Source organism: Corella eumyota, chromosome 1 (genome assembly GCF_963082875.1).
Source record: "Corella eumyota chromosome 1, kaCorEumy4.1, whole genome shotgun sequence".
NCBI classification, from domain to species: domain Eukaryota; kingdom Metazoa; phylum Chordata; class Ascidiacea; order Phlebobranchia; family Corellidae; genus Corella; species Corella eumyota.
In genome coordinates, this window is record NC_137490.1 from 5,546,361 (window position 1) to 5,571,457 (window position 25,097).

Genomic DNA, 25,097 nt, shown 5'->3' on the forward strand with positions numbered 1-25,097 from the left:
AATTTTTTAAATATAAACGTAATAAGCCAGATTATAAATGTAAAAGCCACAGGGACAGGCGGTTAGGCACTTTACATCTTGCACTAATGGCGGACAAGTAGAGCGGAAAATTGTGTTTCCAAATTATTTTGATCCTAAACATAAAACATTTAAGCTAGTTGCGATCATTATTTAATCAATAAGGACTTCCTTTATTATAGAAGACTATTTGACAAAATGGACATTATTCTAAAAATTAAAACTTGAGACCGACATTTAGGTCTAAGCCTTTGGGTGAACTGGTCTTTCGCCATGACATTATTGTTTTTAGACTTATATGGTTATCGTTAAATTGTCCTCTTGGTATAATGGTTTTAAGTAAAATGTCAGTTATTTAACTTCTTGTATGATAATCTTGATTTGTTCTGCCCACATAAGAGTTTTATTTGTAAATGGCCCTTGCTATTTAAATTTAGTTAATTGTATTTTAAAATATTATTCGGTTATGGGGAGTCTTTTTTGCATTGGTATTTATTTCATCTACTTTCATTTAAATAAAATTAATTAAACCACTTGCTACTAAAATTATATAACTTGCATGATTAAACATTTACATTCTATTCCTATAGTACAAAACACATACAAAATATTTCGCTAAGCAGCTATTCAGTAAACTGTTGGAAACAAAGGTATGAAAGTGCAAAATAATTCATGTATAAAAAATGGTTTTAAATATCTTCAAGAAAAAACATTACACGATAGAAACAGTTACAAGAAATCGTTAGTTTAAAAAGCCACAGTAAATTGCAAGTTTGAAAATTAATAAATATTTTTTCCATTATATATAATCTACTATAAGCAACTACGGTAGCTGTGTTTCTATGTTATAAGCACGTTGGGTTTATTGAACGCAGGGGTTTTTAGGTAAGTAAGTCTTCGATTTCGGTCTTTAAGTTATCTTGTGATGCTTGATCATTTTGCTGTAAGTGCAAATTAATAGCATGGGCTAGGTCGTCATTGCCTCCAGTCAACTGTTGTAATTCAAGTTGTTCCTAAATATAAAAACAGCATGTTAAAAATAATGTCAAATCTAAAAGAAAAATCTAAATATTTTAATTTAACAAACTTTATGTTATAGCATTTTGCCAAGCTTTCTCTACTTCAGATAGATCTTGAAAAAATTACCTGATCAATCAATTGGTCTTGATTATCTTTAAGCGTGTTCATTTGGTCAACGGTGTCATGAATAAGTTTTTGTAAGTCACTGTCATTGTTTGCCTCTGAATCCATCAAAGATTGAATAGCACCCTAAAATAAAAAAATAAATTGCTGAATATAAAAATCATTAAAGTTTGATTTAAAAAGGTTTCGTGCTGACTTAAAAGAAGAAGAAAAACGATTGCAAACAGAGTTTAAAACTTTACCTGAATCTCTTGTTTTTGTTCTTGATCTACAGAAATTTGCTTCTCTTTATGTTCGCTTATGTCGCTTAAAACTTGCTTAACCTGATCTTCAATTCCATCAGGGATTTCAAACTGACTGGCATCACTGCCATCATTCACACTTTCTAGAAGGCTGGAGATTTCGCTCTGGAGCTGGGCTTGTACTTGTTCTTGACTTTGACTTTGCTAAAATATATTTAAAATGTTTGTTAAAATTGCTTCACAAGTTTAACAATTAAAACAATTTAATGTTTCACTTATTACTAGTATACTAATCCAGGTTGTTTAGAAGATACAAAAAAAACTTATTCTGTTACCTCATCAAGTTCGGTGTTCAAGTCACTTATTTGACTTTGAATCTGACTTTGCATGTTGGCTTGTTGTGCCCCACTTTCGTCATTCAAACTTGTGTGAATTTGATCCAATAAATGTTGCATGCCGGTGTCGATCAACTGATCTTGACTCTTAACATTGGAAATCTGTTGCTGGAATTGACCTTGGAAGTTTTCTTCTGGTGTCTCGCCGTTTAGTGGTTGAGTATCTCCCTTTTCAATGCCTTGAATGATGCTTTGTACCTGCTCTTGAATAGCTTTCACATCTGATTCAATTTCACTTGAAGCAGCAGGACAGCAGTATACGCGGACTTCGTAATTCTCACAAACTGGGTGAACAGTTTGGTCTTCTCCACGGCATAACAATCCTTGTGAAGCATCACAGCTAACAACTTGCCATGTTTGATAGGAAGCAAAGTCATCAACAGTACCACCAACAGGTCTACATTCTATGTCCTCAGGGCTGGTGCAAATGTCGCTACCATGCTCAATTATATGTGAGAAAGTTTCATTGTCATCGCGATATGGGAGTTTTGGTTTGTCCGAACTGACCCAGTCTGACCAATAACATGGCTCAGGTGTAGTGGTTGTTGGAGCTGGAGTTGTAGTTGTGGTAGTAGTTGGAATTGGTTTTTGTGTTGTGGTTGTAGTTACTGGGGCTTCAGGTGGAATAGTAATATCTCCTGAACCAGATTCTTCCGGTTCTTCAGTGGTGGTTGTCGTTGGTGGTGGGTTTGTGGTTGTAGGTGGTGGTGGTGGAGGTAAGGTAGTGGTAGTTGTTTCTTCAGTTGTGGTTGTTGTCGGTGCTTGAGTGGTTGTTGGTGTTGGTTTTGGTGGAGGAGTAGTTGTTGTTACTGGAGCCTCAGGTGGAATAGTAATATCTCCTGAACCAGATTCTTCTGGTTCTTCAGTTGTGGTTGTTGTTGGTATGGGAGTAGTTGTGGGTGTTGGTTTTGGTGGAAGAGTGGTAGTTGTCACTGGTGCCTCTGGTGGAGTTGTAAAATCTCCTGAACCAGATTCTTCTGGTTCCTCAGTGGTAGTGGTTGTTGGTGCTTGGGTGGTTGTTGGTGTTGGTTTTGGTGGCAAAGTAGTTGTTGTAACAGGTGCTTCTGGAGGAATGGTAATGTCTCCTGAACCAGATTCTTCTGGTTCCTCAGTGGTAGTGGTTGTTGGTGCTTGGGTGGTTGTTGGTGTTGGTTTTGGTGGTAAAGTAGTCGTCGTCACTGGTGCCTCTGGTGGAGTTGTAATTTCTCCTGAGCCAGATTCTTCTGGTTCTTCAGTTGTGGTTGTTGGAGTTGGCTTTGGTGGCAAAGTTGTTGTTGTTACTGGTGCCTCTGGTGGAATAGTAATATCCCCCGAACCAGATTCTTCTGGTTCTTCAGTGGTAGTGGTTGGTGTTGGTTTTGGTGGCAAAGTAGTCGTTGTAACAGGTGCCTCTGGTGGAATGGTAATGTCTCCTGAGCCGGATTCTTCTGGTTCTTCAGTTGTGGTTGTTGGAGTTGGTTTTGGTGGTAAAGTAGTTGTTGTTACTGGTGCTTCTGGTGGAGTTGTAATTTCCCCTGAACCAGATTCTTCTGGTTCCTCAGTGGTAGTGGTTGTTGGTGCTTGGGTGGTTGTTGGTGTTGGTTTTGGTGGTAAAGTTGTAGTTGTTACTGGCGCCTCTGGTGGGATGGTGATATCCCCTGAACCAGATTCTTCTGGTTCTTCCGTTGTAGTGGTTGTTGGTGCTTGGGTGGTTGTTGGTGTTGGTTTTGGGGGCAAAGTGGTTGTTGTTACTGGTGCCTCTGGTGGAGTTGTAATTTCTCCGGAACCAGATTCTTCTGGTTCTTCAGTAGTTGTTGTTGGTGTTGGCTTTGGGGGCAAAGTGGTTGTTGTTACTGGTGCCTCTGGTGGAGTTGTAATTTCTCCTGAGCCAGATTCTTCTGGTTCTTCAGTAGTTGTTGTTGGTGTTGGCTTTGGGGGCAAAGTGGTTGTTGTTACTGGTGCTTCTGGTGGAATTGTAATTTCTCCGGAACCAGATTCTTCTGGTTCTTCAGTAGTTGTTGTTGGTGTTGGCTTTGGGGGCAAAGTGGTTGTTGTTACTGGTGCCTCTGGTGGAGTTGTAATTTCTCCAGAACCAGATTCTTCTGGTTCTTCAGTAGTTGTTGTTGGTGTTGGCTTTGGGGGCAAAGTGGTTGTTGTTACTGGTGCCTCTGGTGGAGTTGTAATTTCTCCAGAACCAGATTCTTCTGGTTCTTCAGTAGTTGTTGTTGGAGTTGGCTTTGGGGGCAAAGTGGTTGTTGTTACTGGTGCCTCTGGTGGAGTTGTAATTTCTCCAGAACCAGATTCTTCTGGTTCTTCAGTAGTTGTTGTTGGAGTTGGCTTTGGGGGCAAAGTGGTTGTTGTTACTGGTGCCTCTGGTGGAGTTGTAATTTCTCCGGAACCAGATTCTTCTGGTTCTTCAGTAGTTGTTGTTGGTGTTGGCTTTGGTGGCAAAGTGGTTGTTGTAACTGGTGCCTCTGGTGGAGTTGTAATTTCTCCTGAGCCAGATTCCTCTGGTTCTTCAGTAGTGGTGGTTGGTGTTGGCTTTGGTGGTAAAGTGGTTGTGGTTACCGGTGCCTCTGGTGCGGGGGTAGTGTCAGGGGTGCATGTTGCTGAACAACCACATGCGGTAACTTCTGGGTACGTGTAATCTATTTCCGTTCCATTTTTACATTTCATGGAAACAACTTTGTTAGTTGACGCAGTTGGGTTACAGCATGAACAATGGTTTTCACTTCCATGTTGTGACCAAAAGAAGCCACCTCGACAGAATCCATCACAATACGACATTGAAACAGGTTCCAGTGAAGCACATTCATCAACAACCATATATTCATTTCTGGTGCTAATCCGCCTGCTACATTCATAGCAATCAGCTGCTTGACATTTCAAGCAACAACCATTTTCAGTGGCAATCACGGTACCACCATTGGCCTCACAGGCATCTGAGTCAAATGGAGGACAGGGTAATGGGAAACACTCCTCCACGTGAAATCCGTTTTCATTCTTATCATCACTGCATTGGCAAACTTGACAACTATCTGGTGCCCATGTGGTTCCTGGCTGTAAACATGACAAATTTAATATTACTAAGAAAATTAACTTATTTAAATTTAAGTAAAACAATAAACATAATTTTTAATGTTGTCAATGTATTTAAAAATGAACATACCAGTTTTCCTATTCCATTATCGCAACAAACACTTTCTTGAACACATTTAGCTACCGGGCAACATTCCTCCTGGTTAATCTCTAATCTGTGACAAGCTGGGCACGATGGTATGACTAGTTCCGGACATGTGTAAGCTGTTCCAGTAACAGCCATATCAATCGTACAGATGAACTCTGTGCAGTTAGCTTTATAGTTCCAACTTTCCCCAAGCTAAAAACAAGTTTTAATTAACTTTTACTTTCATTCTATTACTGTAGTATTTAGATAGAAAATAAATATTGAAACATTTTGTTAAATAATTACATCTTTGCATTCGGTGTGGCCATTGTCATTGGTGATCGCACATCCAGTTTGCACACATTCTCCACAACACTGTCCCGGTATTTCCCTGTATTCGTGACAACTTGGACATTGTGTGTGACATGTATAAGCAATGCACTGTTCGATGTTGCATGATGTTGCAGAGTCAACATTGCTAGTGCAAGTACATTCTGTACAAACATCAGGATTCCATGTTTCCCCAATCTGTTAAAACGAACATGATGTAAAAAATTTGCCAAATTTGCCATTCATTTAATACAAGCTCCAGAAAATGATAAAAAATTGTGTAAAAACTCAATACTACTTAGCATAAAAATTTCTACATGTATGTATATGTGGGTTTAAAAAAAATACTTTCAATAGTGCATGGTTGATTTGAACTTACTTGGTGGGGAATGGTGTGCATTAAGCAAATATTCATTGCAACACAAGACACATGTTTGCATCCACAGGAGTCAACTGAAACAACGGTTTGTTCACATTGTGAGCATGTGGTAGTGTCATCAACACACTTGCGACATTCTACAAAAAAAAAAAGATTTTACATCCAGAAAAATGAAACAAAGGCTATAAAATGGTACAGGTTAAAAAAACACACAGGTTTTTTTAACTTTTAACAAAATTATTTTATTTTAATCAACAATCATATTATAATTTCATGCACAAAGTAGCAGGACAAACAAAAAAATCTTACCACAAGTCTTTAAAGGACAACAATCTGTTTCCTGAGTGACAATATGTTGTAATGGTGGACATACTGGGTCTTCAGGGCATGGGTTTCTTGATTTGTTGCAAGTGCATTCGTACTCTGGAATACATTCCCCGACATTTGTTTGATGTGGAATATGACCGGGTGGGCATTTCGGAATGGGTACAGCATCACAGTTGGGTTCACCCTGGCCAAGTTCATAGTTACAAACTGTAGATATAAATATTTTAACATTAAATTCGTTTTTTGAAAAAGAAAATGAATTTTAAGTTCCAAAAATTACATATTTAAAAACTTAAAAACTTAAAAAATTGCAAAAGTCGAACATAAATATCAAAGTGCTTACCGCAATCATATTGTGGACAGCAGATATCGGATGTAAGTTGTCTAACACTGATTTCACAAGCAGAGCAAGAAGGAATGGCAGAGGAGTGACCCTTGGGGCAACTCACAGAATTACAAACAATCTCATGTCCTGCAGTACATGAACAAATTGTGCAGTTGTCAGAGTACCAATGTTCACCAAACTGAAATAAAATAAGTTTGTTTAGTTAAACATTCAGGTTAAACTAATTTTGTAAACATTTTCTTAAATGATAATACTAAAAGTTTCGTCAACATAGTGTAGTAAGAACACTTCAGCTTGGGTTTGATCTCAAGTGCTTCCATGCCGAAATGCCATTAAGTAAGGCACAATAAAACAATAAAAACTTATCCTTAACCAAAAATCTATCAACCTGGCCTTTTAAAAAAATATATATACAAAATACTACAAACAACTTACAGCATAAGTCTGATTCATGCTATCAACACATTTGTTATCACATTTCCAGCAACATCCGTCATTGGTTGGTACAGCTTGGCCACCATTCTTAGAGCACTCCACTTCATTAAATGGTGGACAATCATTTTTAGTACAGCTTACATGGTGGAAACCAGTTGAATCATTTTTGTGGTGTGTACAAGTACACTCATGACAAGTGTCTGGTGCCCAGGATTCTCCGGGCTAAAAATATTAAACAATAAAATAATTAAAGGAATATTTAATATTATCAAATTTTAGTCAAAGTGTAATTTATCAGTATTGTGTAAAAAATTATTCGAAGACGATATGGTTAACAAATTTACATACCACTTTTATTGTTGGTCCTTCCAAACAGCAGATATCATCAGGCACACATTCATATGATGGACAGCAATCCTTTACTGTTGTGCTTAATTTAAAACAAGTGGAGCAAGTAGGAGGTTGAACAAATTCACAAGTAACTTTATGCTCAACAACATGAGTATCACCAGTGTGATCAATTACACAATGATATTGGGCGCAAATATCAATGTCAACCCAGTTATCTCCAATCTAAAAAATAATAAAATTTTGATGCTGTTTGTATTAAACGTCTATAAAAACTAAATTAATTTATATTTAGTACACAAAAATATCAAACAATTTAGTTTTAACTTAGATGGGTTGATTTGCTTACATCTTTACATTCATTCTCTCCATTATCGTTTTCGAAAGTACATCCGGTGTTCACACATTCTCCACAACATTGACCTGGAATAGGTCTGTATTCAGAACATGGTGAACAGAAAACATCGCAAGCCATTACGTAACACTCATGATTGTAGCAGTTATTCTCATTGAGATAAGTTGCAGTGCAAGTGCAGGACTCGCATGGGTCACTTGTTCCCCAAGAGCTTCCAGGCTTAAAACAAATAAAATACATCATAACCACAAGGTAATCTTTATGTACAAAATAAAAAAGGTTGCATGGTATGATGGTTAGAACCCTTTACTTTTACTTCATGAAGTTAATCCCATTACTTACATGCAGTAGTGCACGCAATGTTCGATAAACAGTACAAACTTTGCCAAGCCAAAAACACTTTTAAGCATAATGCAATTATAATTAATAATATTATAAACTGCCATAATTAACTTTAGACTAGGTTGAGATAACAAACTTTGCTCTATATTTATGCTGTAAAGTTTGCCTTTTTACATCCAAAATAAATAAATACAAAAAGTATAATAATTTATTTGGGGGAAACATAACGTAAATTCTTACTTGGTAATCTGTTCCATTAAATCTACAAACTTCTTTTGCCTCACAAGTAGAATGTAAACAACCACAATAATCAGCTGAGATAATTTGTTGTTCACAGTTAGAGCAGGGGAAAACATCCTCAACACATTGGCGACATTCTGTAAAGTTCAAATACATGAAAACATAAATATAGGTTAAACCGTTAAACAGACTTAAAAAATAAGTTAAGAAACCTTTAATAATAAACTTATAGGAATATAATAACGAAAATGATAACTTAAAAATCACAAAAATGATTTACTAAATTTTTAAAAAGTAGTTACCGCAGGTGTGTATTGGACAACAATCACCCTCTGTTGTGACAACATGCTCCAATTCCCCACAAGTTGGTTTTGGTGGACATGGGTTTCTGGTGGTGTTGCACTGACATGAATATGATGGGATACAGTGGTGAGGATTTTCTAAAACTGGAGCATATCCAACATCACATAGTGGATAGGGTACGGCATCACAATGCTCACTTCCCTTTGAAAGCTCATAGTTGCAAACTAAATGTGAACAAAAATTTTTAAATTTTAAATTAAAAAATGTTTAAAGTAAAAACAATTATAGAACACAATATATATTTGTAACATTGTTCAGTAAAACAATATAGTAGATATTAGATAACAGTTTAGTAGTCAGTTTTAGAGCACAACATAATCAAAAAAGCAAAAACCAAGTCTGTAGCCAAAGATTTGTTATCAGGCCTCATTTAGTGCTATTCCTAAGAGCAGCTACAAGCTAATAACACAAATCAAGGTAAACCAATAAATCTTATTTTAATGGTAAAAAATAAAAACATTTGTGCTTACCGCAATGATACTCAGGACAGCATGGATCTGATCCCCTTACAAGTTCAGGAACATGACAATGTGAACAGGTTGTCACTTCATCGGTCCAGTCAGCTCCACATGGTTTGCTTGTGCAAATCACTTGTTGATGTTCCATGCAAGAACAAATGCCACACGTTTCATTGGCTGGGATCCAACTGTCACCATACTAAAAGAAAATTGAATAAGTTTTTAAATTTTGGCCAATAAATTTAGGGCTTTGACACTAGGTCGAAAAAAGCATAGATGTCATTATAACCTGAGCAATATTAGTATTAAACATCTAGTGTTACAGGGCAATTAAAAAAATGAACTAACTTTATACATTGCTGCACTATTACCAATGTATTGTTGTTAGTAAATTAGCCTTATCAGATATATTGTATGCAATTTTTTTATATCCGACTAATACAAAGAAAAACTTAACTCACTGCGTATATTGAACCATCAACATCCACACAGTTTGTGCAGATTTCTGGTTGCAAACATTCCCCATTTTCCAACACAGTGTTGGGAGGACAGAAACATCCTTCAACTATCTCTTCATTTTCACATGGGGTTCCATCCAAGTAGTCTGAGCACTCGTTTTCACAGTTAGGTTTGCAGGCCTGGTACACTCTGTTTTCAGGGCACTCGATGGCTAAATTTAAATTTATTAGGTAAGATAATAATATTCTTTAATATATAAGAAAAGTTTTTTTATATATATATTTATCCTCAACGTGGAAAAGATGGCTTCACAACCTAAACACAAAGTAACCTCGTAACCCCGACTAAGTCTCGAGTTGCATTTGGCAGTTTGGCATATTATAAATCATTGCCTAGTGTTAAGCTGCTAATTAAGTAATGACTTTGCATGCACCTTACACAAGGGTACTACAGCATGAAAGCAGTGAAGATCTAACCCGACACCTCATCTAGTAAAGCCAAGTTGTTTTTTTTGGGTTCTAATAAAAACCAAACTTTAAAATTCCATGGAATGTGTCAAAAAATGTGGACCATTATTACTTTTATGTAAAACAACATAATAAAAAGAGTTCTTAATACTAAACTAAACTTACGACAAACATCATCACTTCTCCAATCAACACAGACTCCATGATGTTGACATGCTCGGGCATAACCGTATACTGCTTCACAGTAAGTATAATTTCCACATCGCGATGTGTCAAATTTACAAATTTTGTAGAAGGCTTCGGGGTCAAGTACTTCATGGCATTCCTAAAAAAATGTCAAAGTTTAATTTTGGAAAATTCTCTAAGAAATAACTTCTCATATTTAAGGTTATCAAAACATTTTTTTGTCATTTTGTTTTAAGAAAAGCATATTCATTTTGCTAGTTGGGTAAATAACATCAAAAAAGAAAAACCAGTATTATTGACACAATTACCCTATTAGTTGAAAAAAAATAACAATATTAATTGTTTAAAATATTGAAAAACTGAACTATTTTTGTCTTTATTTACCTTAAAGATTGGTGACTTGATAATGTCACATTCAACTGCGTGTGGAACAGTGCAAGTTATGTTTTCGAAACATCGACCAGATTCATTAAACACAAGCCACTCATTTCCAAAGTCTTCAATATTGTCAACCACCTCACCAGTTCTATCGGTGAAGTCATCAGATTGGTCATTGTTACAAAGACCTTTAATAATATCCGAAAATGTCAACATATAGTTTTATACTGAAATATTATCAAATGTAAAAAAGTTTATTGCAGAACAGTAGATCAAATTTCCAACTTATTAAAGTAAAAAAATGACCATTTGTGGTTTGCCATTAATTTTACCTAAGACAACATTTGTTATTGGGTCAGTTAAAATACAATCTGTAAGGCTAGTTTTATACATGAATAAATTTAAATTTTTTTTATGAAAGTCTGTTTTCTTACCGCATAGACCCTCAGTTAAGTTAAAGTATCTGGAATAAGGAACACTAAGACTCCAGCTGTAATCCTGTCCAGTGTATGTTAAAGTAAGATCAATTTCAGCAATAGTGAGATAAAATAAACTGATTCCTCTCATCTCAACCTTTACACCACCAAATTCATGAGGCAAGCTTTCTTTAGCAAGAAGGGCTCCTCCATTTACAGTGTACTAAAAACAAACCTTAAGTCAGAATTATTTTAAACTAAGGTTAAAACCATTAAAAAGTTGTGCAAATATTTACCTTAAATCTAAAAATTTAAACATGTAAATTTACAAGCAATTGGAAAAGAATTTGATTTTCAAATAAAATTTATTTTTTAGTATGCTTACTGTGTAATTTCTATACAAAACGACATGAGTGTTATCATATCGAACAGTCATTTTTTTCGTGCAAGTTGTATCAGGGGCTTCTGGACAAGGTATGTTGTCCATCCAGATCTAAAATCATTAAAAATTAATTGAAAATCATCAACAACATTTTTAACAACAAAAGACGACATGTTAAAATATAGAAGAAAGAAACTTGATTTTATAAAATTCATATCAAAAATGTTTATTTATGCATGATTTGCAATTTCTATATACAATTTTGTCTAAGAACTAAGAATGCCAATTTTAATAATTTTGCAATCTTACCTCATACTCGTGTGGGTGGTTGCTGTGATAAGCATTAACATCTCTTGAGAGAACGAAGGTGCAGTTACCCTGGAAAGGATAATAATAACCATCAAATGTGAAGAAATGAGGATCTCCCTGGCCAAAGCAATAACCTTAAAAGTAAAATAAATGTTAAATTCTATTAACAAAACCAAGCAAAATTTACAAAATCTTTTATAAATGAAGGATCACTTAAACTTCAAGGTCTTGAAAAAAAAAGACAAAAATAAACTAGGACAGTAAAGTAAAGAAGTTTTACTAAAAACTTTAACAAAACAATAAAAACACTCACATTGACACTCCCATGCACAGGAACAACCGTCAGTGACGGCCACAGGTGGGAATCCATTTGCACAAGTTGGTTTGTTTTCAGTGGTACATCTAACCTCGGTGTCGGTACTTTCTATCTTACAGACTCCAGCTACTTCTTCAACACAAGTCATTGTAACACAGAGTGATTCGTCTCCACGAAGTGGCCAGCTCTCGCCAGCCCAGTGAGCTTCACCAAGCTGTATTTTATTTATTATTGTTTACTTAAAAATATTTTTAGGTTACTGAAAAAATTTTTTAACTACAAAATTTGAGTTACAATTTTTAATAACAATAAGTATAAACTGTAAGACTTTGACATAAAAGTAGCTTAAAAAATAAGACGAAAGTGTTTATCCAAAAATCTAATTATAACATTTTTTCAATTTTTGTTAAATGTTACTAACCTTTTAACATTCATGGTTTAGGTAAAACTCAAATTTTGAATTTAAATAAATATTTTATTTCGCAGAATCAATAAAATTTTACTTACGTTATCTATGCACTGACATGGCTGTGGTGGGGTTGGCTTGGCGGTGGTAACAGCAGTTGTGACTTCATCTTTGGGTACTGTGACTGTTGGAGTTGTAGTCTCAATAAAGGGGGTAGTAGTTGTGGGTGGAGGTGGGGGGCAATCGGCTTCCTTCATGCATTTCATGTTTACTGGGTCCCATACTTCATCTTTAATTCAAGTTTTTCAAATAAAATTATTTGTTAAAATATATATTTTAATTAAACTTGAAATAAGGATGTTTTAGTATTTAATATTTTTTTAAATCATCCATTATTTTTTAATAATTGGTGTAAAGATTTTTTGTAAAGATACCCAAATTGACAAAACTAAAACTTTTTTACTTTAAATCTATTTTATTTTTAACAATTTTAGGCTTAGCTTTATCAGGTATTATAACAAAAACCTACCCTCTTTGCAAGTAGTATAGCATCCTTCCACTTGTTTCCATGGACAATCGGTTGGGTTTTTATCATCACAAGTTGGTGGACATGGATTTCCACACGCTTCATATCTCCACTCACAAGTCTCATTCACTCCGGTTCCAAAACCTGGGTTGTAAACCTCACACATGATGGGGCAGATTTCGTTGTTTCGCCAGTTAATACAAACACCAGCTTGGGCACATTCCTGTAAAATTTATAAGACAAATGTTGAAAAGCCAAAAAAAATAATTTTACACAATTACTCCCCTTGAAAAAGCTATTTTATTTACAACCCTTGGATGATTACCCCTTTTCTTTTATTCTGTTTAAGTAAAATTGCCACATAATTTACTATTTGTTTAATTCTCATAGGTTCAATCCCAACTGCTCTAATAATTATTAAGCGCCCTGGAGTAAAGCGCTTTAAAATGTATGAACTTCTGCTGAGCCAACCTATAATCAGCAGCTTAATTATCAGGCAATTATAACCTATAATATCCCAATCCGCCAAAGACAACACGATACTTGGTGAGAATAACTCTTTGTTTAGGCTTTAAAGTCAAACTTTCTACATTGAGAATAAATGAATTTAAAAAAAAAACCTTAAATAGGTATGAGAACACCTGATATATTTATTAAACCATAAGATGTACCTGAGCATAGACAGCAACAGCTGTACAAAAGCAGTCGCAGTCTCCACCGAAATCACAACCGCAAGTGTCATACATACAATTTCGAATGTAGTCATCTGGGTTAACTACAGCATGGCAAGGTGCAAATGCCTCACTGTTAATAAGGTCACACTTTTTGGTTGCCCATTCAAGTCTGTCTGGGTTGGCTTCACATGGGTGAGGTTTGTCATCCGCATCTGGGCACGATTCAATAACCTTGAAGTGTTATAAAACAAAATAAATCTTTTGATGTTAGGAAAATGTTAGTGCTCATCCAAAAATTAATAAAGCCTTTTAAATATATTGTTGGGTCATAACTTAATCAACCTGTTTATTACCTTCCATTCATTTCCAAACTCATTGACATTAGCAGTCACATCACCTCCTCTCATTTGGAAATCGTTTTCCATATTACCATCAAAGTTACCGCACAGTCCACAAACCTAAGTTCAAAGACATAAAGTAACAACAGGAAATTGTTGGTGGAAAGTGATTTACAGTTACACCAATAAAACTTTACTGCATTGGCACTTAAGTTACACTTTTACAACTTAAGTAGGTATTATAGCTTAGTCATGTGTTTGTTAAGTCAACCAGGTAAATATTAAACTAGTTTATTAAAAAATATTTTTAAACAGACTTATTATATACAGACAAATTTTTTATTCGTATATTTTATTTTAACAAAATAGTTTTAGGCCTACTTACTTTGCCCATATAACTGGGTTGAAGTTGAACCTTAGCGGCATTATCTTTATTCCAAAGCACACTGAGACCAATATTAGTTTCAACGATCAAGTAAATGCTTCCCTGTCTAAAGTTGTATTCAAGTGAAGCAGGTGCCTCTGGGAAACCTGGTGTTGTGATAACAGATTCTGAAATAACCTAAACATTTGGAAAAAATGTGTTACTATCAAACAAATAAAGGCATAAAAACTATAATGGTTAAATTAAAATTCACTGAAAATAAATTTTAATACCAATAACAAAATTTTTCTAGAAACTAAACATTTTGTTGTTTTGCCTTACCGGTTCTCCTTCACCCTTTGTTAGGTGAATTGCTCGGTTGTACAAAATCACAGTGACAGATTTGGCACAAGTGACTTTGTTGTTTCCACATGGAATATTCTCGACAATTACTCGGAAATTTCCAGAAGTTTCATTTCCGCAGAAATCCTCTGACATAGTGTAAGTACAATCACCCTACAAACATATAAAAATTTTAACATAAAAACAATTCCTTTGAAAAGTTTAAAAAAATTGAGATTGTGTAGTGTCTTACTTGGAAGGTGAATTCTTGTCCATCAAAAGTTTTGTAATGTGGATCTCCAACACTAGAACACTCAGCTGGACAAGCTTTTTCAGTGCAGGCCCAAGTTCCACCAGTGCAAGTACATTTGTTGCAAGCATCTTGTTGTACAACATCACCAGATTTGTAGATATCGCCATTGAAGCGACATGAACAGTCAGACTGCTCAACACATTTATTAATGTCTTCATCTAAAAAGTAAAATGACATTTTAAATAACACATGATAGTAAGTTAATATAGTAAGAAAAAAAACACAAATTATGGTGTTCACAATTTATAATTAGGCACATAATTTTAAAGAATTTAACAAATTTACTACCAAAAGTTTTACAGTAGAGATTGGAATTTATTTAACTACCTAAATGTATTCACTCACCTTTAATCATTCCTGGTGGACAGGCACAGCCAGAAACGCATTTCTCTGAGCTACAGAAAGTCTGAGAGTTTTGACAGGTTGGCAAACATTCAACCCCAGTGCTTCCCTTTGGTAGAGTTGAGCAATCCAAATATACATAAGGGGAGGTACAGGTTTCAATCTCATGGATTTCTTCACAATTCATTTCACCGTTGGCGCAAGTGCTAAAATCACAATAAAATTTAAAAATTAAATTACAATACACAAGAAATTGAATAAAAGTTAATTAAAATTAATTCACTAAAATCCAAATTTATTGAATAAATACTGTACAATGCTAAAAAATTGGTAAGGTTATTAATAACTACTTTAATAGTAAAATCAATTTAAAAATTAAAATTGTTAAATAACATTTAAAAACCTGATTGTTATGATTAAATTAAACTTTGATTGCCTACCAAGTGAAACCAGGTTTTTCCAAAACTTCACCAGCATTATACATTTCCCCCTCATAATAACATTCACATTGACTTTTTTCCACGCAAACACTGTCGCCGTTCAAGTACAAATCTTCAGTGCAATAACAGCCTGGATGACAAACTGCTGGACAGGCTGTTGTGATTCCCTGGCAAGTTGAAACACAGTCCCCACCACATTCTCTGTATTCCATCCCCTCACCACATTCCAATGCTGAAAATATATTTAACTTTTTTAATACTAAGTAAAATCTATTATGATCTTGAGTACATAGGTGAAAAAGAAAAAAATTGGGAATTATTCCATTAATAAAACTTTTGTTATGTATTTTGTTATTAAATATACTTCATTTGATAATAAAATAAAAATGGCTAAATTTAATTAAAATAAACAATTTATTGTATTATTAAATGCATTGAAAATTAATAAACAAACTCACGACAAGTTGTTCCATTTCTCCAGTGAACAGTAACACCATGGGAGACACAAGTTCTTGCATAATCAGCAACCACGTCACAAGCACATTCCTGTCCTTCTGCACACTCACATACATCATTTCTGATAAAAAAAATTTATTAAAATCTTTAACCTGGCTCAATTTTTTTTGTATTTTTTGTAAAAAAATTGTTTAGTAATTAAAAATTCAAAAAATGTAAGGTGTTAAAAAAATCATGATATTATTAAGTCCTGTGTTCTAGCTTTTTGCTTATCAAAAATTTAACAGATGACATATTTTTAAATAAATAATAAAAAAGAGATTCTCCATAACTTAAAATACAATCAATTTACCTGCAGTTGTAGTAATAGGTGCCCCAATCAACCACTTTGTGACATTCCTTAAAAAGTACTCCTCTTATCACACCACAAACCTCGTTTGCGATTTCATGTTTGGTTTCATCCATTGAACAAGCCTCAGGAATGATTGGTTTGTGTGTGCAAGACGTATCAGCACATTCTTTATTCACCTGAGAAAGTTAAATACAAATACAACTTTGCTTATCATAGTAACGCCTTACAAAAATTAAATTTTTATTTAAAGATTAAGTAGTTAAAATTTTAACTTTAAAATTACCATTAATTTGTAATATTAAAAAAAAGGAATTTACCAAATATTTTGTTATATACTCTTACCTTCCATGAGTTGCCAAAACTAGCAACATTTGTTTCAATCAAATTTTGTGGAGTCCTCAGATCGTCAACTGATCTTGAGTTGAAGTTTCCACACATACCACAAACACTATCTCTCCATTGTGATTGAAGCTACAAAAGATATTTCAAAATATTGTAAACACGTAAACACAGTCTTTTAAATTTTTTGTGTGCATAGGTGAGAAATTTTATTAACGTTGTACTTTTTGTCATCTTTTTAGTGTAACAAAATATTTGTCAGTTACAGAATCCTTTAAAAACAGATCAGTATTTTAGTAAAGTAATTTACATTTAAATTGAGTTATACCTTGACATAAAGCCTCTTTGCACCATCCCATTCAAGTTCAACTCCATTAGAAGACTTAAGTTGAATCATCAAACTTGATAGTCTTGAAATGGCAACATTTCCTGAAAAAAAAGAACTTAACATAAGTCTTGATGAAAAAAAAATTCAATATAATGTATAAATATATATGTTTTTTTATGTACCATGTGAATATGGAAGGGTGACTTCAACACCGGCTACAGAGACAACTCCTTCTTGTTTGAGTTGGTATTTTGTTTCGGAAAGTTGATTTCTGATGACAAGTGTGGCTTCCTTTGTACAAGTTCCTTCCTCATCAACTCCACACTTCACATTCTCAGCAATAATCTGTAAAAATAAATAAAAATGAAAATCTATGTCAAAATTACAAAAAAAACACGTTAGTATCATGTTTAAATAAATATTGAAAATCCACTAGTTCTTACAGCAAAAGTAAAGTTAGCTGCATTATCACCACAACCGTCAGTAGAGAGCACATATTGACACTGTCCCATAAACTGATAATTTAATCCATCGAAAGTTTTGTAGTGAGGGTCGCCAACAACAGCACATTCACCTCCACATGGCAACTCGTTACAGGTCCAAGATCCACCATTACATTGACTGAATTGAAAAGAGTTTAAGGGTTAGTAAAAACTTTATGTAAAATTTTGTTTTAGATATTTAGTGCATAAATTACTAGAAACATTTAAAAAAGTCTGTTTAATTCACATCCAAAATATAAAAGATTTATCTAATGCATTTGTTAAAGTTTCAAAGTCAATTTTTTGTGTATACCTAAGAGTTGTCCCCTTTTTTCCAGAAAAAATATTTTATAATAAAGAGTCAAATAGGTTTAAGAAATATAAAAATAGATCAGTTTAATTAATATTCTATACATAAATCGTTCAAATAAAGCTTATACAAAAGCTTTTTATCTATGCTAAGTGTTTTATATTTAACTTCTAATACCGCAATGTAAATTTAAAACTTAAATGTACATCTTTTTTCAACGAAAAAATAAATATTGCTCAACAAAAAGTTAGATTAAATTCAGTTTATTTTCTCATTATTCACAATAGAGAAGCCGTCTTAAATTTACTTAGGGCGTCTCTGAAATAGCATTGTCAACAAGCAAACTTTGCTTATATGATAGACACAAAGAGAGATTTTGTTTGTCAAAAGAAACTTCGTCTTTAACTTAAAGGGGATTTGTTAGCACCTAGCAATTTTTCTTGTTCCTTAGTTAAATTTTAGCTTACGCTCATTATTTTAACAAGGGTTCCTAATATTCTGGTAAGCCTTTTCAAATACTAAGTATTCAATTTTTTCAATATGCTACCAATTAAACATTGTGTCAATACTCTTAAAACTTAATTTAAAGAAATTTAAATACCCTTAAACATTAGGTAGGCATCTAATTTAAAACATTTGATAAAAAAATATGTATATAACTTTTAAATAGTAAACTATGTTAAAAAATATTTAACTTACCAGCTTTCACATTCACTTTCTCTGACAGCTCCATTATCATAATGCACATCAAGATGTGTACATGGACATTGCTCTGGTAACACACATCGATCACCGTCCAAAACTGTTCCATGAGGACAGAAACAACCATCCACACACTGGGTGGCGCACAACAGGTTTTGGTTTTTGTTCTTGCAAGTTTGTGGGCATGACCCACCACATTCCATGTGCACCAAGTTGTTGGGGCATTTTTTCTCTGGTAAAAAACAAATAAAAAAAATAAATACAAACAAAAAATAAGACATACAGTCGTGTTTGATATTGGAGTAGTTAAAATGTATTTTACAGCTTTGTAATAACTACTATTTTAAAAACCCTTAAGGGAACCTGAACACCTTTTACGAGACTAAGTGTCAATACTGAATGATGACTAATAAATCAGACAAAAAACTCTTGAGACTGAGATGGCGAATTACCCAACATTTAGCTTTTAAAATTTAAAATCTTAGCAAATAGTGGTTCAATTATAACATAAACTAAACAAAATACAAAATCTTATATTTTCGTTTAGCTAATGTTTATAAAATATATATAAATTAATATTCCTATATTTCCCATATATATTAATTTTTACTTACCACAAAATTCATGTGTTCTCCATTCACTTATATCAGCTCCAGTTGCAACACAAATTTTGCTGTATTGTGTCACTGCATCACAGACACAACCTTCATAATTACCTGATGCACATTCACATAGACTTCTTATGCAAGTTTCCTCAAGCAAATTTAATGGAACGTTGCAAGTGGTGAAGTTAAGTGAGTGGGTTACTTGGTTACAGTATTCTGTCACATCCTGTTTTAAAATAAATTAAGGAATTAAACTTTTAAAGCTTGAAAAAGCATTTAGGTAATTTTTTTCCAGAAATACATAAAAACTAATTAATATTTTATATAAATAAAAACCTTGAAAAATATTTTGAATACATGCCTAACAGAAAACGTACTGAATAAATATATTTATTCTGCTAATTTTTTTTAATTTTTTTTAGCCTAATGTTTACCTTGAGTTGGTCAGGAGTAAGCATGGAACACGAATCAACATCACTGTCGGTGTCACAAGTTTCAGAGGACTCGATCGCCCAACTGTTCATTAAATTTCCAATGTTCAATGATGGGGTGTCTGAAAATTTAATTTATTAATTATACAACATAAAAAAAAATATATTACTTTTAGTGAATTATACAATATATTAATTTTTAAATACACCTTTTTTAAATTTATTCAAAAACTTTTTTAGTAAATTATAAAACTGTTAAATAATTTTTTTTAATTTTTGTGTATGAAAATTACAAAAATTTACCATCTCCAGGTAAGATCAAATCATCTAAAGTAACTCCGTTGAAGTTTCCACACAGACCACAAACCTTTCCAGCCCATTTTGGATGCAAGGTTAAAAAGAAACTATCTTTACCGTTCCATGCAATCGATCCCTCTTCAGATATCATCACAATGTAGTCAGTGTAAGGAATTCGGAAAATATTTCGACTTGGAATTGGGATTCTAAAAATGTAATCTGTATTAAAGCCTTTTACAAACTAACACAAAACTCTATTTACCTGATGAGGAAAAATCATTTTAAAATATTCAGGGGCTTGATTTCCAAACGGGACAAGAGTAACTTTAAACTGGGACAGAAAACAAAATCTTACAAAAAATGAGCTTCAAAATAAGCAATTTTAGATCAAAAATAAATAATTTAAAAAATTGCATTATTTATTACAAAAACTGGTTAATAGCTCACCCTACCATCAGGATTTTAATTGTCATAATATGATCGCCACCCTCAACTTATATTTGTCCACAATAATTTACCCAAGCACCACAACTGGCAGTTTTATTTAACTTAGACCGTCTTCTGAGCCATATTACATATAGTTGTTTACATTTACTTACTCTGTTTCTCCACTGAAGATTTTTCCATTTGACAACGAGGCAACAAATTCACCAGCAACCACTTCGACAATACTGTTACCCTCAGCATCAAATCTCAAACTCACTTGGAAAGATTTGCTCGTACAATCACTGATAAGATTGTAATGACATCGTCCTTCGTTTGCAAAGAAGGCACCGTCGAAAGTGTAGAAGTTCTCTTTGCCCCAAAGACTGCAGACTCGGCCATGTTCTTTTGCTTTAAAAAAATATATTTTGATTTAAAAAAACTAGTATATATATATCTAAATTTTCATTATTAGAATATAATATTTAAAGTAACTGTCTACATGATTAAATTATTTTTTTATAAGTACAATGATATAATTAACTTACGTTCAATAATAATATCTCCAGAGCCAATATCTAAAAATAAACAACATATTTATATTATTATTGCAAATTTATATTCCAAAACATGAAGATAAAAAGAGTTTGTTTGCAGATTAAGTCACAATTACAAGCACAATTTCTATATCACATAATTATTAACACACCAAGGCTGAATTCACAATAATTTCCAGCATAACCTTCGGGGCATAAACATTGATCATCAGCTATACAAGTTCCTCCATTCTGGCATTCAGATGAACATTTAACTATTTAATTCAAAAAAAATGGTTTGATTTATGGTTATTCCAAATAACTAAAACGATAGTATTGTATTAAACTCACATTGACACTGTGGTGTGTTGTCAGGTGAATCACATCCACCAGATATAGCATTGAAAACACTTCCTTCAGCACACTTTGTTATAAAAATTTCAGAATCGGCATTGCAAGCATAATAATGATGACATTCGCCGGGTATTTCAATGACTTGTCCAGGTGTATCACAAAGCGATTTGACTGTGATGTTAAATATATTCCAAGTTTAAAAATATCACGATTTAATTTAATTAATAACGCAAGATTTAACGCCCCTATTTACCTTTTTAAAAGTCAGGAATATGTTATTGCACAATGCAGTGTCTACATTTGCCTTGTGTTTACTTAGAGAGAAAATGGCTTCTTACCATTTACACAATAGGCGTTAGCTGTTTCTTAAAGTTTTGTATAATCAGTGTACGCCAAAGTTAAATACCAAGGCAACCGAGTATAAGGAATCCACTAAACTTACGGTGAACTCATTAAATAGGATCATTTTGTCGGTTTAGTGCGTAGGCCGGTTTGTTTTTTTAATATTTTATAGTGACACATTTAATACTCAACATAACACTTCGACATTTAAAATATTTGATTTTTAACAATTAATAAATTTAATAACCTTTCACAAAATTTCTAAAGCAACCTATTAATATTAAAAATTATACAAATTAAGAAAAAAATATATGTTTCTGATAACTGATTCACCCAATACTAATATAGGTAGAAAAACTTAAAAATTTAATTAAAAAAAACAACATTAACTTACAGTCACACTGGATTCGATTTCCTGAGTAAGAAACGTCAGGAGAACACCAAGGAAACTCAGAATCAACCATGATACAAGTTGAATAAATATTACCATCATATTCAAATGGAAATCTACACTCTGACTGAATAGCTAAAATTTGAACAGTTATATTAAAAACACTTTAATTTTACCAATTCAACTAAATAATAATAATATATATTTTAAATTATAAAAATCATTAATAAATTTTAACAATATATTTAAACCAAGAATATTTATATTGTATAAAAAAATAAAATATATTATAAATAAAATTTAAGTCAATACAGAAAAAATTAAGCGGAAAAACTTAACAGTTGCCCTAAAAATGTTTAAACAAAAAAAAAGCTTACGAATTTGACATAAAGTTCCTTCAAATCCCTCAGCACATTCACAAACATTTGGTGAAACGCAGGAGCCTTCATTGTAGCAAGTTTGTACACAGATTGCTAAAATATCAAAAAAAATATTATTTAGAGAAAAAAATTAATATTATAATTTATTTAACAAAAAAAAATTAGATTGCACAATCACCAAGTAAATAAATAAAAATAATTTATCTATGTTTTTAAATTCTTTTTTTTTAAGTAATATTTTAAAACTAACCTGAGCCACAATGTTCACCCTCATAACCATGTTTGCAAGTACAAGTATCAGGACTGGAGCACACTCCCCCGTTCAGACACTTATGTGTGCATACAGCTAAAATTAAGTAATTTATTTTTTTTTAATTTAAACTTTACTAATGTGTTGTTATTAAAAATGCTAAGATGTTGTTTTTATTTAAGAGTTTTAATAATAATTTACAAATTACCTGTTTCACAAGTTTCGCCTTGCCAGCCACTGTTACAGTCACACTGATCAGGTCCAGCACAAACTCCATGGACACAAACGTTGGTGCATTCAACTACAAACAACATGAATATTTGCCAATTATTTAAACTTTAAAAATTATGGTTTGCATTTAAAAAAATAAGAGAAATTTAACAAACTTTTCGATATTTAAACTTGATCAAAATATAAAATCTTGTTTCAACATAAATTTGTAATATTTTTAAAACAACTACCTTTAAAAATCAACCAAAAGTTTATTCTTTTAGAATATAGATTGATCTGGGTTTATTTTGAAAAATTTAAACACAACCAAATAATTTTATATTCTTATTTTTACTTACACTCATCACAACCCAATCCACTCCATCCATCAGTACACACACACTTGGAGTCTACACATTCACCATGTGAACAAGCTGGGTCACATGACGAAGTTTGACCTTGGGATTGAGATTGTGATTGAGACTGCCACTGGAATTGAGCTTGGCTGCCAGAGCTATGTTGAATTTGAACTTGGCTCTGTGATTGGCTCTGTGATTGACCCTGTGAAGCATCAACGTCAAAATCCCCAAATGATATTGGTAAAGCTGGAAACTCTCTGAAAATCAAAATAATAATCAATATAGGTTTAATATAGATTTAATATAAAAATAGAATATATACAAAGTAAAATTTTGTACTCACATGTTTCGTTTTTTGATTGCTGCTTTTTGTTTTTCGTTCAGCCCTAAATAAGATTAACTGTAAAGATGTGTTATATTTAATTTGAACACACAAAATTGAGTCCAAATAACATTTTTCTTTTAATTTCCTAATAACTCTTTGTAATATATATACATTTTGTTTATGTTAAACGCACGTGTTTTTTATCTGCGCTTGTAAATCACGTGGGTAAGCACATTTATGATATAAATAATGTGTTGCCAATTTAAAATGGTAAAGTTACTAAAAAAACACTTGCTTAAACTTAAAAAGCAAAATATTATAACCTAATTAATTGAACAAATAATAAAATAATTTGTGTATATAACGTATCTTAAAAACAATATGCCCTTAATTAAAGTTGAAAATAAGTAAAAAAACAAATATAAAATGTTTTAATGTAAATAAAAGTTTTAATTATTTCACATTCGTAAACTTAAAATTTAACGTCGATTCAAGTTTAAGTAATGAAATAATATCTCGGTACCAAGAATAGACATTCAATTTTAAAAGCTACGCAGTTCACAAAATATAAAATCTACACATGTTTGGAGACATGGATATACTGGGACAAAGTAATACTGACGTATATAGCAAATAGTTTTATATATTTTATACGTTGTTTTTATTATATCTTGCTCAAACAGAATGTAAATCTTGACCTTTCGAATATTTAGACAATATATGAAATATGGTTTAGCAATTTAAGCCTAGCAGTGTAACATAGTTTTCGCATGTTTATTTAATGTTTTAGGCCAGAATCAAAATTTTGTTTTGATATATTAACCGTTTACAAATTTTTAAATAACTTGTATTTAATATTACCTTGTGCTGCAACGAATAAACAGCAAATAAGAAACAGTGCGGATAAATAATTCTTCATCATTATTTTTCCGACTGCAATCACCCTTATCCTAAATACATATCAATTCGCTTTAAATTGTGCCGTAGAAAACAAAATTTAAAAAATAATTTGATAACTAATAAATAAAAATTTAATTTCAACCGCAATTCAAACTATTGTTATTAAGCCTACCTAATTCTCCTAGTCTTCTTTCTTCTTTACGGAGTTCGTCGAATTTATGTTCGTCGAATTTCTCTTTAAAAGTTCTAACACATCACCTCTCGGAGAAATTTCGAATTGACGTAAAAATTATTAAAATCCTTGCCTTATGATGGAGCAGGTCGGGGCGTCAAAAGCATTAATCACTAAACCACGTAAAACTTTCCTTTTCTTTTCTCAAATTTGTTTGCTCTCGTTCAATTTGGTATACGCCCGATCTTTTGTGACCTCTGCTTTATTGTATTATCACCGGTTTACTTGTCTTAAAATCCGTACGTAAGTTATGGCATAACTCTGCAAACAACGTTGTAAGAGTTATAAGGAATGTTGAAACAGCTTTGGTCTTTGCTCTTTGGTTGGCAAATATTAAACAAGTAAAGCGTGCGTCTATTTGCTTTGCGACGCCAAGAAAAGTTGGTGCATCAAATAATTGAAATCACGGCCTTCCCACGTCTTTGCCAACAAAGGAAATAACTTGTTTGTTTTATATTTTATTCAATATTTTCAACTTAGTTTCTAGGGTGAAAATTGCGTCAAAAATATCGGCAAACGTCATAATGCTTTGTGTTATTTCTCGAAAGTTCTAAAAAATATTTATTTGG

At 32.7% G+C, this 25,097-nt stretch overlaps 1 protein-coding gene across 1 annotated transcript; it reads right to left on the reverse strand.

The window, feature by feature from the left end:
* Window positions 1-712: 712 nt before the first annotated feature.
* On the reverse strand, window positions 713-24,315 carry LOC145746153 (uncharacterized). Its single transcript, XM_082564392.1, has 52 exons — window positions 24,258-24,315; window positions 23,415-23,457; window positions 23,072-23,328; window positions 22,711-22,803; window positions 22,503-22,598; window positions 22,250-22,345; window positions 21,876-22,007; window positions 21,137-21,310; window positions 20,959-21,060; window positions 20,798-20,827; window positions 20,426-20,660; window positions 19,833-20,032; window positions 19,533-19,651; window positions 19,108-19,324; window positions 18,491-18,725; window positions 17,443-17,620; window positions 17,182-17,344; window positions 17,000-17,100; window positions 16,675-16,803; window positions 16,333-16,508; window positions 15,983-16,101; window positions 15,525-15,756; window positions 15,088-15,290; window positions 14,683-14,900; window positions 14,430-14,603; window positions 14,109-14,285; window positions 13,739-13,843; window positions 13,383-13,616; window positions 12,715-12,934; window positions 12,287-12,474; window positions 11,777-11,993; window positions 11,464-11,597; window positions 11,158-11,265; window positions 10,791-10,995; window positions 10,363-10,544; window positions 9,958-10,117; window positions 9,328-9,536; window positions 8,879-9,065; window positions 8,348-8,572; window positions 8,046-8,182; window positions 7,458-7,682; window positions 7,109-7,333; window positions 6,761-6,982; window positions 6,323-6,503; window positions 5,962-6,186; window positions 5,653-5,789; window positions 5,250-5,471; window positions 4,947-5,156; window positions 1,739-4,837; window positions 1,404-1,607; window positions 1,165-1,287; window positions 713-1,031 (listed from the first exon to the last, which is right to left on the reverse strand). The coding sequence occupies exons 1-52, from the start codon at window positions 24,313-24,315 to the stop codon at window positions 900-902; spliced, it is 11,673 nt and encodes a 3,890-aa protein (XP_082420518.1). The 3' UTR covers window positions 713-899.
* Window positions 24,316-25,097: the final 782 nt, after the last annotated feature.

What these genes read in the sequence shown, in the direction of transcription:
- LOC145746153 (XM_082564392.1), bottom strand. Translation starts at nt 24,315, where the DNA reads ATGAAGAATTATTTATCCGCACTGTTTCTTATTTGCTGTTTATTCGTT. An exon ending in AACCCAGTTATATGGGCAAA is followed by an intron (nt 13,844 to 14,108) that starts GTAAGTAGGCCT and finishes CTTTGAACTTAG; the next exon opens with GTTTGTGGACTGTGCGGTAA. An exon ending in TGAACACCGAACTTGATGAG is followed by an intron (nt 1,608 to 1,738) that starts GTAACAGAATAA and finishes AATATATTTTAG; the next exon opens with CAAAGTCAAAGTCAAGAACA.